General features: G+C 37.9%; 6 protein-coding genes across 6 annotated transcripts; 2 read left to right on the forward strand and 4 right to left on the reverse strand.

The window, feature by feature from the left end:
• Positions 1–245: 245 nt before the first annotated feature.
• Positions 246–2,026, forward strand: RHIMIDRAFT_262262 (uncharacterized protein). The gene is made up of 4 exons (XM_023611589.1): positions 246–524; positions 578–910; positions 1,026–1,694; positions 1,752–2,026. The coding sequence occupies exons 1-3, from the start codon at positions 381–383 to the stop codon at positions 1,524–1,526; spliced, it is 978 nt and encodes a 325-aa protein (XP_023463402.1). The 5' UTR covers positions 246–380; the 3' UTR covers positions 1,527–1,694; positions 1,752–2,026.
• Positions 2,027–2,394: 368 nt separating this feature from the next.
• On the reverse strand, positions 2,395–4,474 carry RHIMIDRAFT_218375 (glycoside hydrolase). Its single transcript, XM_023607352.1, has 6 exons — positions 4,420–4,474; positions 4,183–4,350; positions 3,938–4,127; positions 3,665–3,882; positions 3,244–3,610; positions 2,395–3,184 (listed from the first exon to the last, which is right to left on the reverse strand). Exons 2-6 carry the CDS (start codon positions 4,285–4,287, stop codon positions 2,415–2,417), a joined length of 1,650 nt encoding a protein of 549 aa, XP_023463403.1. The 5' UTR covers positions 4,288–4,350; positions 4,420–4,474; the 3' UTR covers positions 2,395–2,414.
• A 1,000-nt stretch (positions 4,475–5,474) lies between these two features.
• RHIMIDRAFT_315261 (acid protease) lies at positions 5,475–7,161 on the forward strand. Its single transcript, XM_023614986.1, has 2 exons — positions 5,475–5,790; positions 5,838–7,161. Exons 1-2 carry the CDS (start codon positions 5,540–5,542, stop codon positions 7,069–7,071), a joined length of 1,485 nt encoding a protein of 494 aa, XP_023463404.1. The 5' UTR covers positions 5,475–5,539; the 3' UTR covers positions 7,072–7,161.
• Positions 7,138–9,960, reverse strand: RHIMIDRAFT_262273 (acetyl-CoA synthetase-like protein). Its single transcript, XM_023611590.1, has 14 exons — positions 9,898–9,960; positions 9,722–9,842; positions 9,531–9,661; positions 9,438–9,451; positions 9,351–9,387; positions 8,903–9,287; positions 8,820–8,841; positions 8,732–8,762; positions 8,594–8,680; positions 8,412–8,527; positions 8,193–8,361; positions 7,967–8,127; positions 7,774–7,907; positions 7,138–7,716 (listed from the first exon to the last, which is right to left on the reverse strand). Exons 1-14 carry the CDS (start codon positions 9,905–9,907, stop codon positions 7,230–7,232), a joined length of 1,905 nt encoding a protein of 634 aa, XP_023463405.1. The 5' UTR covers positions 9,908–9,960; the 3' UTR covers positions 7,138–7,229.
• A 1,005-nt stretch (positions 9,961–10,965) lies between these two features.
• On the reverse strand, positions 10,966–11,827 carry RHIMIDRAFT_206235 (uncharacterized protein; the record flags this gene model as incomplete). The annotated part of the gene is made up of 2 exons (XM_023606883.1): positions 10,966–11,532; positions 11,582–11,827. 2 exons carry the CDS (start codon positions 11,825–11,827, stop codon positions 10,966–10,968), a joined length of 813 nt encoding a protein of 270 aa, XP_023463406.1.
• Positions 11,828–13,005: 1,178 nt separating this feature from the next.
• On the reverse strand, positions 13,006–14,140 carry RHIMIDRAFT_262275 (uncharacterized protein). The gene has a single exon (XM_023611591.1). The coding sequence runs from the start codon at positions 14,133–14,135 to the stop codon at positions 13,239–13,241; it is 897 nt and encodes a 298-aa protein (XP_023463407.1). The 5' UTR covers positions 14,136–14,140; the 3' UTR covers positions 13,006–13,238.
• Positions 14,141–14,388: the final 248 nt, after the last annotated feature.

Consider the following 14,388-nt stretch of genomic DNA (forward strand, 5'->3'; position numbering starts at 1 on the left):
AAAAGCAAATTCTTACTATGGCATAGAAGGTAACTTGCTATCCATTCAGAGGCTTTTTGCTTTCACCAACTAACTGATTTTGAAAATCTGCTACGCATTGCATTAAGTTATCTATCCTTTTTTGGATTAAGAGAGGGAGAAAGGGCGCATCTAGTGATTCTTTCCCTTGGCAACGAAAAAATTCATTTATAATACAAAATATACAAGGAAAAAATGTTTTTTTTAATATTCTTCCTTGCAAGAAAGTCTTTTTACTATTATCTTTTTTCTTTTTTATTTAAAAAGCAAGTACTTCATTACAGTCTACTCTATACAACTTTACTCTCTTGTATATTTGTGTGCTCATCTCACTTCATCTCTTTTCATCATCAAATTAAGCCATGGTTACAACATTCCGAGTAAGAAAAATTACAGCCAAGCTCCCATTGCCTATCTTTAGGGAATCCGATCTACCCGATATGGAGAATATACAGAGGCATGCGCCAGAGATAGAAACAGGCGTTGAAAAAGAGGAAGAGACAGAGGTTTGTGCGCAGCAATTAAAGTTTATAATACAATTATACTAATTTTACTGTAGCATCATTTACAAGCCGCTCTATCCGCCCATCAAGTCGCAGTGAGGACGGGTGCTAAAATTGAAAGTCATATTCCTGTCCCTGATGCATCTTTTACGATTGATAAAAATGAATATGAACAATTGTATAACAAAACTCATAAAGAAACAAGTGCACTAATACGCTATTCGTGCACTGTTGAAGATGTTATTGGATGTCCTTACTTTATGGATGAAGAGGACGAAAGGTTCTTGAAAGCATTGAATGTTGATCTATCTGAAGATGACTTTGAGAAAATAATGAATGAATTTGAGCATTTGACAAAGGATAGTCTAATACTAACACCTCAGTCTTTGGTATATTTACTTGTTTAAAATCATAATGATCATAGTTAACCTCTCTCTCTCTCTCACTATATCTCTATCTTTTCTCTCTCTCTCTATATATATGCCATCTTTTTCAAATGATAAGGATCTACCTGATTTTACGCATTTCATGGAATCATCAGTACCTTCTAACTCTCTATTACATGCCTTTACTTGTCTTGAACCGATCTATGATCACTGGAAACAACGTAAACTAGCCGTCAACAAAAATCCTTTGATACCCCAACTAAAGACTGATGATACCATAAAGAACAGTCAATACGACCCCTATGTCTGTTTCCGTCGTCGTGAAATCAAATCAGGGCGAAAGACAAGGTTGACCGATCAGCGATCTTTGGAAAAGTTACGTCGACTTCGACGTGATATGGAGACAGCCAGAACCTTGCTCCAAATGGTTGTGCGAAGGGAAGAAATGAAAAAGGAAGATATGATCGTTGATCACAGCGTGTTTGATAAAAAATGTCAAGTGCTTGAGTATCAAAAACTACTGGGTATACAAGAGGATCTCTCGTCATTGTTGCCCAAAAAGAAAGTTAAACTGTCTTCCACAGAATCCACTCCTAAGTATGACAAACCCATAGAATAAGTGACATGATTAAACCTTTCTCTTTTGTATAGTGCAATTATCAAGATCCCTATTGGTAAGCTCAAGACGGATTATCCAATACAAATTCCTGTAGAAAAGAGTGTAGAACAATTGGCTATTGAATCAGAGCTGAACAAAAGAAAAGCAATTGAGGAACAATTTGATACGGTAACTTTATCTTATACATGAAATTACTTAAAAGCTTGTGACTAATGTCCCTCCTAGATTGATTATGAACCATTTTTACCCGCTCTACAATCACAGTTCTATCAAGCGCTATCAAATCAAAATCCTATTAGATATAGGAAGCGTATTGGCCGAGGTGGACGACTCTTTATTGATCGTGTAGGCTACAGGCATGTCTTCTCTCCAAGCATCTTTGATAAATACAGGTTTGATCAATCTGATGAAGAAGAGGATGATGACCCTATCGAAGTGGATGAAATGGACGACAGGTAAATGATTATAGAAAAAACGGAAAGATTAATAATAACGAAATTAGGTATTTGAGACACAGGGCACAGCTTCTTTCTGATGCGAAACTTGGTTACTTTGCTACAAATCATTTATCAAGACCAGCCACACAGCTTCCAAGCACAGTAGAGGCATCTGCTCAACGACTCTCTCTTGCCACAGGGGCATTTGGATTTAAGAAGCAATCTAAGAAAAGGACATCTGATGAGACCGCTCTGGCTATGGCAAATGATATGATTGCTGCCAATGTAGCCGCTGCTATGAAAGGAGGGTCTCCTGCCGCTCGATTAGACATGAGTCCTCAAAACAATGGAATGGTTCATTGAATAGATAATATAATTATACATATTTCATTTTCTCTATACACTTAGCATATTCATAAAAAAAAATCATTCAAATAAAAAGAACTCTTTATTATGAAATCCTTATCATCGATGGACTTGCAAACACGCCAGACGAAGGTAATTGACCCTTCATTTCAACTACTGCTGCCATCGGCCTATCTACAGCGCTTTGATACTTTATGGAGACCATATTTCCTTGCTGTGTGACAGTGCCGTTGTGAACGCTTGAGATTCTGGTACCTTCGGCTACTTTGAACTGGATCCTGACGATCCTTCCAAGCGGCTGTGACCGACACTGGGATCGACAGCGAGCGTTTATTGTGGCTGTGAATCCACTGTGGGAGTCGGATTGAACAAAAGAAAGTTGAGCAGTGACCTTGCTGCTGTCATATGGCTTGGCAATCGGGACTTGTTCGGTCTGTCCCAAAGACTGAAGAGTATTCTCACGAGGACAGGTTGAGTGGCCCAAGGCACAATAGACGGAGCTACCGTCTGTAGAAGATAAACAGGTAAGGCTGTTGGGACATGGCCGGAGGAGCCATTTGCCATTCACACAGGTTGCGAACGAATGACCAGAACATGCAAAGCCTTTAGTACAAGACTCCCCTTCCTTTACACAATGCTTGGAGGGCGTAGAGGTCGTTGTGGGAGCAGCAGATGCTTTGGATGTGGTACGTGACGCTTTAGTACTGATATGGGATGACTTGGTATGTGTCTTGGTCGAATGAACAGCTGATGTTGTTTGAGATGGTTTACCATTGCCTAAACCATGCACCAATTTGGCAATAGCCGCTTGGTAACTAGGAGACACATCTCTGTTACCATAGCCAGCTGACGCATCTATTATCAGACAAAAAAAAAATGAATATCTGTTTCAGTTGTGTATGTTTCAGGTTTACCCCACAGCATAATTCCACCAAAACTTGAATAGGTTGTATACAGCTTGTTGACAACAGGAGGTAGAGACCGATAAGGTACATACCCACTTCCGGCTGCAGCACTTGATCCTGGTAGGCCCAAGAACACCTTGATATTTTTGTTAGGTGAAGAATGTCTTGCCCAACGATCCCATGTTTGAAAGTTAAAGCTGCTGCTCAGGGTGGAACAATAGTTGTTATAAAACTGAACAAACACAGCATCAAACCCGACTTCCTCTAAGGCAGGGCCCAGCATGGCATCAGGGAAAGGACATTGAGGAGCACCTGTGATGTAATACTTTTTGGATTTGTCCTTATTAAAGTGACTTCGAAGACGTTTTACCAAGGCCTAAGTATCAGAGAGATTAGACAAGAAAAGAGATGAATGCCATCGTTTGCTTACTCCGTAACCGGTAGATCCACCACCTTCGATGTCCAGGTCGAACCCGTCGACCACAGCATCACCAAATGGTCTTGTCTTACTCTTACCACCACCAAACGTGTTCCATAAGGTATCAGCAAAATCACGAGCGTTTTGATCATTAGAGAAACCATAAACACCTGCAGCACCACCCAGTGATAAGAGAACTATCTTGCCTTTGTCTTGACAACTTTTTATATCTGGAACCACGTATATTTTCAGATAAATATATTGATACAATAATGTTTATTTTACCTCTTCCTACTTCGGGGCATTGCAAAAGATTGGTTCCTGAAAAACGGGCACCATCACATGAATTAGCCAAATTAAGTTGGGGAAGATCCTTGTCTTTAAAACTATAAAGGAAAGCAAGTACGACGACATCTGTGTTGCCGTCACAGTAAGAAGCGAGCGATCGCTGACTGTTGGCTGTTCCTCTTGAGTTCTATTTAAGAAACTGAGTTGGTTGTTATTTTCAAATATATCCCATTGATCCGTACCTGACCCCAATAGGTTACAATGGAAGGTGAATCAGGAAAACGAGAGTAAACCTGTGAAGTAAAGAGGGTGAAGATTACGAATAGATAATAATGATGCCAGATCATAAGCCTAGTTGTCCTTTAGAAAGAGAAGAACGCCCTGTAAAAGATTACAATCGAATATTTATACTATTTGGTTAACCTGTTACTAATTATCTTGCAGATACACTTATTATCGGCTTTTTTTAATTACTTTACTTTTACAGAAATCAATTTATACAATGAAGCCATCGAAAACAATACTCACTAAAATACTACTTTACCGCCCAATTATGATCCTTATTATACCTTTTATCTACATTTTGCTATCTTTGCTCAGTTACAAAGGATATAAATTGGTTGTCAGTTTGTAATTAAAGACAGGCTTTATTTCCTCTTGTTACACTTGATATTAAGCTGCCTTAAATGTAGACAATTGAACTTGAACTCAGATATATTTTGCAGAATTCATATCTGAAAACCAAATTGATAAAATTGATCTAATGAAGCGCTCTAATAACAATAATACAGCCTCGAGTGTCCAATATTAGACTAATTCTATTTGCTTCTGTCTTGTTAATTAAGTCAATTAAGTATTTCTCTTTAAATAGGATCTGACATTAAGTTTTTCATAACTGGACCTGTAGCAATTAGCAGATGTATCTTTGTTAGACCAAGCGCTCGTACATTTTATGTTTGTATGAAATGCAAACTCATCAAGGAACATACAATTGCTCAATAGACACACATCATCTTATTCTCACTGTAGGCTCGATCATGTCGTTCCTCGATCTTTTCTGGGCTACTTTTCTCCACAGAATGGTGCTATAACAGTGCTGTAGGCGCCTTTAAGACCATCGAGCTGCTGCATTACATGATCGGTCGCTTCAATGACAGAATTATCAATAAAGATAATCCTTCTTTGACCTGTTATAAAAAATGTTATCGGGTACTCCTCGTATCTTTTAAACCATTTCTGTTCCTGGTCAATGATGTAATGGGCTCATGTCTATTGTTCTCACTGACAACATTTCTTTCAATAAGCGGTGTTTGTTCCCGCAAGCAGAACAACATCGATTCTCAGTGCCCACGATTTTACTTTTTTTTTTCTTAAAAAAAAACTGTATACAGTTTTAACATCAAAGCATAAAGTGGATTAATATGGTCAATGTTAATGGGTTTGCCAGGAACAAACCCACAGGGTCCTAATTCGGTATTGCCTACATCACACAGTGTTACCATTAATTAAGCACAAATGCTTTTTGTACGACCTAGTGTAATGCGTCTGATTAACAATAGATGATTTTACCTTTCTTTTTCTCTTTTCTTCTTTTGTAACATGCTGCTTCAACAGATCCTTGCTCTACTGGCGCTTCCTACTATAATAGCAGTATATGCTAAAAGCCCAGTAGAGGAGCCCAAGCTACTGAGGGTGCCCTTAAAGAGAAGAACTAAGCCTTTACATCAGCTACTTCAAAGGCGTGATGTATTCAGCTCCAAAATATATAATGATCAAGGATCCTTGTACTTGATCCCTATATCTATCGGCACGCCGCCACAGACATTTCACCTTGCACTTGATACCGGAAGGTAGTTGCTATCATTTTTTCTTTTATCTCTTGCTAATTTTATTTTAGTTCTGATTTATGGGTCCCTGGAGCACAATGCCCAAATTCTGTATGCCCATTTTCCAAATTTGATGAAACAAAATCAAATTCTTTTAAACCATCTACAAAGATTTTTGATGTTACCTATGGATCAGGCACAGCAGCAGGCGTCTATGCCTTTGACACCGTTACTATAGCTGGTGCCACTGTACAGCAACAGCAATTTGGATATGTTGTTCAACAAAAGAACATTTTAACACAAATGGCGACACTCACAGGTCAATCATATACACCAAGCAACGACAGTAAAAACGAAATTCAAGTCGATGGTATTTTTGGATTAGGATATCCATTCATTACTGCGGCCTATACCACTGCTCCTTACAACCCATTCTTTTTCAATCTCAAACAGCAACACCAACTTTCTCAAAACATCTTTTCTATTTATCTAAACAGCTCTCAAGCATATGGTTACTCGGGCGAAATCATTTTTGGTGGAATTGATAATTCAAAATATACTGGCAGCATGTACTACCTGCCTGTTGCGCCAACCATGAGAACTTCTCGAGGCGCACAAGCCAAAGCTGACTATGGCTTCTGGCAAGTCTATGGTCAAGGCATTGGTGTCGTCAACAGTAACAACACACTTACTTCTGTAGTCGCATTTCAAGATACAGTACCCTTCATTTTTGATACAGGCACAACAATGTCCTACTTTCCTACAAAGGCCGTTGAGACAATACTTGTGCAATCTATAGGAAAGCCAAATTTGGCTTACGATATGCTCAATAATTATTTTCAAGTAAATTGTTCTGTTGCTAGACAAACCAATGCAATGATTCAGCTTCAAATGTCTCTCACTAATGCAAAAACAGATCAGCCCGTTACCCTCAATGTACCACTAAAGGATCTCATTTTACCGCTGGACTCTAATTACATAAACACAGCCACAGTATGTATGGTTGGAATAATACCAAGCGAAAACAACATCTTCATTGGTCAGTCCATGTTGCGAAGCGCCTATGTTGCTTATGACGTCGATCAGAATCGTCTTGGTGTTGCAGTTGCTGTGGGATCATCAGCGGTCATATCGGGGCCGTCTAATGCTGCTTCCTCTTCCCCCAATACCCCCAATACTGGTGTTGGTGTGTCAGGTACTAACCAAAATCAGGTGCTTCGCAATAGTGGGTTGGCAATTCGACCCAACTTGGCTCAAAGCGTGTATTATATTGTCATTACTATTCTTATTTATTTACATTTATAAATAAATCTCTATTTAATCTCGGTTGATAGTAACAGCAACAATTCATCATTTTACTAAGCAAAAATACGCTGATCAAAACTTACAATGGAATACTTTATTGTTTAGAAAATATAATCCATGTATCAATAGGATAAATAAATAAAATCACAAAGAATCATTTACAGTTTTACTTTGCCAACGTCGATTTTCGCATAGTCATCTAATGTAAAAGGAACATATGTATCTCCCTTAAGCCAGTAAACAGGCTCAGATTCAGGAATTTGTGTAAGATCAATACCTTGGTTACGGAACTGCACCTTTTGTTGTTTAAAGGTACCTGTAAGGTCCATAGCAGGCACAAATCTTATGAAGACTGGAATAGCATACTTTGGTAACTTTTGACGGAGGTACTGATAGAGCTCTTTGAAATCTAACGATACTCCTTCTTTCAATACGAGCGCAGCCATGCCAGCGCGACCATCATGGTTAGGAACCGTGACACCGTATACGTTGGCTTCTGCGATGCCAGGATACACTCCGATTGCTTGAGCAACTTCTGTTGTAGCAACATTTTCAGACTTCCAGCGGAAGGTGTCTCCCACACGGTCACCAAAATAGTAAAAGCCATCTTTATCCATCTTTAGCAAGTCACCGCTACGAAAGTATCTATATCGTTTCTAAAGTGTTAACAAAAGTTCTTATTTAAGATAGTCGTTGTCTTACGCATCCCCTTTCTTAAACACATTTCTTAAAATCTTTTTCTGTGTAGCTCCTTTATTCTTGTAATAGCCACCAAATGTGACATGGCTGCCTTCATCCATACGAACAACTAATTCACCTTGTTCATCATAGTTGCTCTAGAAAAGGAGGAAGGTATAAGCATGTGTTCATTTATTTATGCTTATAAAAAGCTTACCTTTACACAGAACCCATTCTTATCTCTGATAGGTTCTTCCGTAATAGGATCAATCTTAATCAACTGAACTTCTGAACGAATCGTACGGAAGACAATACCTCGAGAACCTACCGCACCAGCTCCAAGTTCTCCGGTATTTACATTAAATAAAGTTGTCGGTGCTTTTTTAAATTAAAAAGGGAGAATCAGCATACATGATTGATAACATAAAATAAACAATTTTTACCTTCAGTAGCGGCATAAAACTCGCAGACTTTGGGGATGTTAAATCTCTCTTGGAACCTTCTCCAGACATCAGGTCTCATACCGTTGCCATAAACCATTTTCACCTTGTGATTCCTTTCTTCGGGATGAGGTGGTTGGCTTAGAAGATATCTACAGAATTCACCAATGTACTATAGTTCCATTAGCGTCACCTGCTCTTATTGGAGAAATGAATACATACTGTGAACACATCGACCTTGTAATCCACACAATCGTTCCAGAACCGTCTTGCAGAAAACTTACGGCCAAGTACAATCGTAGCTCCAGCATATAGGGCTACAGAGGATGCCACAATCACTATGCAAAAAAAAAAAAGAAGTTGTTTTAATAACAGGCATGATATCGGTATCATTTCACATTTACTTCCGGAGCTATGATAAAGTGGTAATACACAGTACACTCTATCGCCCTCTTGAATACCAGTAACATTAGCATACATTACCAGTCCAACTGTAATAAGAAGTAAGTAAGCATTGATCTTATAATGACAGTAATACTTACAGCCAATACGAGAATGTTGACTAATGGCGGCCTATTTATTTTCATTTGTCAATCAATCTGCTTGATCAATGTCATTTTCGTACTTTACCTTTGGCATTCCCGTAGTCCCACTATGGGAAAAATGATTAGTCATGGTTACTATAACAGAAAAAGCTCACTTTCAAATCGTACCTTGTGTAAATCAAATAGGCGGCATCTGATGGCTTTACACCTTTAAGCGGCTCTTCGCTTGTATCTGCATCAGAAAAAGAGGCCAAGACACTTGGCGTGAGAGTAGATGCAAAGGGAAGAGGTGGTAATTCATTTTCTTCCGTGGATTCACCATAAGCAATCAGGTTAACATTAAGCTCACGACAGGCATCCAGTATGGTTGCGACTTGCTTTTCGTACACGGGATCAAAAAGAAGTAATCTCGTACTGGCTATTCTTAAGCAGTGCAATAATGAATCATCCATTAGATTAGTGTTGATTAATGAGGGGATAGCACCAATTTTGCTAATGGCCAAAAGAGAGATATAAAAGGTAGGATGATTCTGGAGCATCATGCACACGATGTCTATTCACCTTTATTAATCATACAAACGCACACATGACAAGGTCATCTTGAGCATTTCCTTACCTCCTTTCTTAGTGCCTTGTGCAATTAACCAATGCGCCTACAGTCTCTTGTTAATACGTGATAAACGCTACAGCACTAGTTACTTACCAATCTATTAGAGGCTATATTCCCCCAATTAAAATAACCAAAATCGTCAGATCGACTGTGTAACAATATTTTTTACTGTTTAGGAAAAATTACCTTTTTCTATATGACGAAAGGTATAGCCTTTTCCTTCAAACATGACAAAGAGCTTGTCCGGATTAGCCTTTGCCTTTTCTTTGAAGCGAAAATAATAATGGGTCTTGTCTTGAAGTTCCCAAAGTCGAATGCTAAAGAGTTATTCATATCAGGATGTTTGTCACACACATCATATAAAAAAAATGAGTAACCTTAAATTCGCTAATAAACCTGCTTTTAGCTGATGAAAGTCTCTGCTAAGAAGATATCGCGAATCCAGATACATGGTGCCAAATAAGCCGCCTAAACCAGCTGCTACTACGGGAATAACGTCTAAATGAAGAAGTGATGAGTAACTGTACTATATTTGGACAAGTATGAACCGTACCAGGACTCATAATGAAAAGCTAGTAAATATATAATAAAGAAAGGGAAAAAGAAGGAGTTTGAGTAGTCTTTTAAGAAAAAAAAAAAGAAAAAAGACAATCACAAGTCAGACTGACATGAATGGTTAATGTTCTGACAAAGGCTTTTCATTACAAATTTGGAAAGTACTATATTTTATTGACATAAAAGCATAGATCTCTTAACATCCTCCTTTTCTTTTAGTGTACGCTTGTGATAATTTTCATTTATCCATGCCTTCATTTGATGCAAAAGCTGTATATGTTGATAGTATCGGCTTGATGTCTTCGGGTAAAGAACGGTTGTCGCTTCTTCAGTCGGGGAATTCTTTAATGATAATTTCGAAAAGTCACTGATAATGAGTTCTCTTAGTCTATCTACGTCCTTCATTTCTTTTGGTTCTATTTTTTCTCCTTCTTTTTCTATGAATACATTGTTATTGATAAGAGACTTTTTATGATCTGCAATTGCACTTGAAAATGTACTGAGCAGAGTAGCCATGTTCTTTTTATCATCAAACGTAGTCTCGGACTTTTTGGGTTTGTATGAATCAGCGGCTGCATCTTTACTACTTTCACTGTCTTGGGGATTGTTTGCTTTTGTAAAATTGGTTGCAGTTCGAAGTTCTGGTTGAAAGTGCTGAGAAGAGACATTGGGGACAGTCGTATAGTGTGGGCGTTGACCTGTAAGTACCATGGGTTTATGCTGATACATGGGAGGACAATTCATGTAATCATTAATATTCTGGCTGGGCACGATAATCGGCTGAGATCTGACGTATATGTCGCTTTCGGAAGAATACATTTGAGATGGTACACTAGGATACTTGGCTTGCTCTTGAAGCGTTGCGTGTTCTACAGAATTAAACGAGGATACTTGCTCAGAGTATGATAAAAGATCATGTTGTTGTTGCTGTTGTTGATTGATAGGAATGCTGTTGGATAACCCAGTTAACCAAGCATTCATATTTTCAAGCTGGTTTTCGTTGCTGATATTGAAATTAAAGTTTGATTGAGTAATTGTACCTGCGTCAATCAAGGTTTGTATTTGGTCAAGTCGATTTGCTATGTCTGTATGTAGATGTGTTAGGTGATGAAGCAGGGATAAATATATATACATATATAAATTTACCTATATTGTATGTTGTTGCTTTTGCTTCCATTTCCATAGGGAAAAACAGGTCTTGTAAAACATAATCTGGAGAAGCATATGCGTTATGATCAACAGTTTGTGGCATAGTAACAGGGTTCTGATAATCATGGTATGGGGTCTTTGTGCTCATAGATAAATTATTGAGATAAGTAGGCATTCCCATATTGGAAGTGATATCTGTGTACATCCAATTCTCGCTTTGTAGGTCTACTGTCATATTAATAAACAAATATGTAGTGAACAAAAGATGGCTCTTACCGTCAGAATAGATACTTTGTGGTGGTGAAATGGGATGTGATGAGTTTCCTTCTGATAGCACAGGCGAAACGTCTCTGCTGGTATGGTTGGGAGGAGTCAGAGGATGAGATCCACGATGATGTGATCGAAGCTGTGAAATATGTTGTTCACTGTGGATTTTTTCATGTTTTTTCAAGTCTTGAGGGCGCTTAAATGATTTAGGACAAAACTATATACGAGTGAGATTATGAATTCATATTATATAAAAAATGGTTTACATGGCATCTGTGTGGCTTTAATGGCACATGCACTCGAAGATGACTTGTGATATGATCTCTTTTTATCACTTTTACATCGCATTTGTCCCAATGGCATGCAAGACACAAATTTCCTGTTGACTTTCTGCCAACATGATCGTTTGTCAAGTGTAAATAAAGCTGTTCAGGGTCGTCAAATATAGAGGTACAGTTTGTCCATTTACAAGCATGATTTTCATTATTTTCCAAGGTTAAAGCTGACTGCATGGTATGAATAAAGAGATGAAAAAAAAAAGAGAGAAATAGAAAGAGAAGAGTTCTTTTAATGTATGAGCAAAACAAAAGGATGCATGATAGTGTTTTTACCGCAAAAGGTAAATTATCTTGGCATTACCAAATATGAGAATGGCCCTTGAATTTGAGACTGAAATACAAAGCCTCTATTTTTGAATGAAAATAAAAACCATTGGTTGTGAATGGGTCTATTTGGTGTAAAGGAATCCAGCTGTCACACGAAAGCCAAGAAAACTCGAATTAGAATATACATCAAAGTGTGAACATCCCTTATTGTTGTAGGCCGCAACGCCAAGCCATGATCATTAAATAGTATGTATCTGTCAAACTTGTTTTGATATCATTTTATTATACATGGAATCAAGTAAAACCTGGTTGCTTTGAAACCGTAACTACGTTCAAACACAGAACATCAAACGATTTGTTTGGAGTAGCTGTTATTTCTCCGAAACACAGTGAAGATCATGGAGTTTAGAGTGATACACCTTACGTGACAGGTTGAACATGACGATCCGGCAGAGAGTATTTCAAACAAAAGAGACATGCTTCTTTTGAACTACAGAGATGTCTTTAGTTAACTCAAAGAGATGTTGTTGATCTTGTTATTCATTAATCTTTATATTTAGCAAAGACTCAGAGCATATCTATGCTCCCTTTTTCGCGTTCATACAGTGTTCAAGGTTAAGTAGTGGCATTTCTAAGACTCTATTCATAATATTTAAAAGAGTATATGCTCTTCTGTAAGAAACACGCCTATGGCTTAATAAGGGTGTAAGGCACCGACAAGCACTAAATAAATCACAATTTATTTTGCTGCTAAATATAGTGCTCCTATCCAATTTACCAGCGACAAGATCAATTCATCATTGATCAACCCATCGTTTACCAGTTGATATTAACCAATGCATAAAGTAGTGCACTTCTCCGGAGCATCATCCAACATGTGGCACCTCTCCGTGTGAATGAATTTAAAAAAGAGCTTTTCATCAGGGGTAACATAATGTTATGCAAAAATGCTTGGCTATTCTTTATTTATTGAGAGATCCGTTATGCCAAGATGAGGCGCAACGACAAATGACGTAGAATCATGTATGTAAAAAAAATGTATAGCTCCTTTTGTTTAAGCAGCAGTCTTTTATTTTTCACTCAAGAGAAAAGGTTTCAAAGTACTTTTATAGAAACAGGAACTTTTGTAGAGTAGTCTATTTATATATACTTAAAGTAGAAATAATGCATGCGGTAACTGACAAGGCAAAAAGGAGAGAAACGCTAAATACGCCAAAAGAACAACGTTTGCTATTAACAAGGAAAGGATAAACTACATATGCTTTATTTGTGATTTATAAATGCTGTACAAAAAGAAATAAAATGACGGGATTGTTGTTTAAAAAGACCATTTATCTCGGATGGCAGAGACCCATTCAGGTGCACCTTCGAATCCATTTTGACCAAATTGATAATCAGCAAAAGCTTGACGGATTTCTTTTTGGGAGTTCATAACAAAAGGACCATATTGTACAACAGGTTCACCAATAGGTTGACCAGCAATGACTACAAAGTGGCAGTCATCAGAAAGAGACTCTACTGGGATATAGGTACCACCATTATTATCAAGAACAAGTGTATGGTGAGCATTTGACTTGTGTTGATCAGCGCCATAGAGAGCAGTGCCAGAGATAGTATAGATAAAGCCAGAATAGTTTTCAGGAATAACTTGTTCCATCTTTTTACCCTTCTTTAATTTCACATCGATAAACATGGTAGGTGTTCTTGTCATGACGGGACTCTTGACACCATATGATTCACCTGCGATCACCTTGATTGTAATACCTTCTTCAGGAGTGACTGAGGTTACCTTCTCGCTTGGATATTCTTGGTAATTGGGTTCAGACATCTTATCTTTACTGGCCAAATTGACCCAAAGTTGAAGGCCATGTGCTCTTTGATTGTTGGCAGGAATCTCGGCATGAACGATACCCTTGGCAGCAGACATCCATTGAAGATCACCAGCTCGTAAATGACCTTTGTGACCCTTAAAGTCTTCGTGAAGGAATTCACCTTCAAGCATATAGGTAACTGTTTCAAAACCACGATGAGGATGATCAGGGAAACCACCGGGAGCACGGACGTCAAATTCGTCAAGCATTAAGAAGGGATCGAGGTTCTTCAAAGCAGGACTACCAATGGATCGATAAACACGAGCACCAACACCATCCATTTGTTCTCTTGAAAGAACTGATTTTGTTATTTTTCTAGCGACCTTGGTAATAGTAGAAGACATTGTATTGTTTGTTTGATTGACAATAAAATGCAAAAACTTAAAAAAATTCCGCTTTTTATATGAACTGGGAAGATTCAATCTCCGTCATGAGTAAAGTAGGTATTACTAAGAATTGACAAATTCAGCCTAAAAACTTTGATTTACAAATAAAATTCTGTAGGCTTACAAAGAGATGACTGACTTTTTGAAATGAACTACAAAATCATTATTACATATTGTCATCCTAAATTAATAAGCTACTAGTTAAGCAATG

The sequence above is a fragment of the Rhizopus microsporus genome, assembly GCF_002708625.1.
Source record: "Rhizopus microsporus ATCC 52813 unplaced genomic scaffold scaffold_16, whole genome shotgun sequence".
NCBI classification, from domain to species: Eukaryota; Fungi; Mucoromycota; class Mucoromycetes; order Mucorales; family Rhizopodaceae; genus Rhizopus; species Rhizopus microsporus.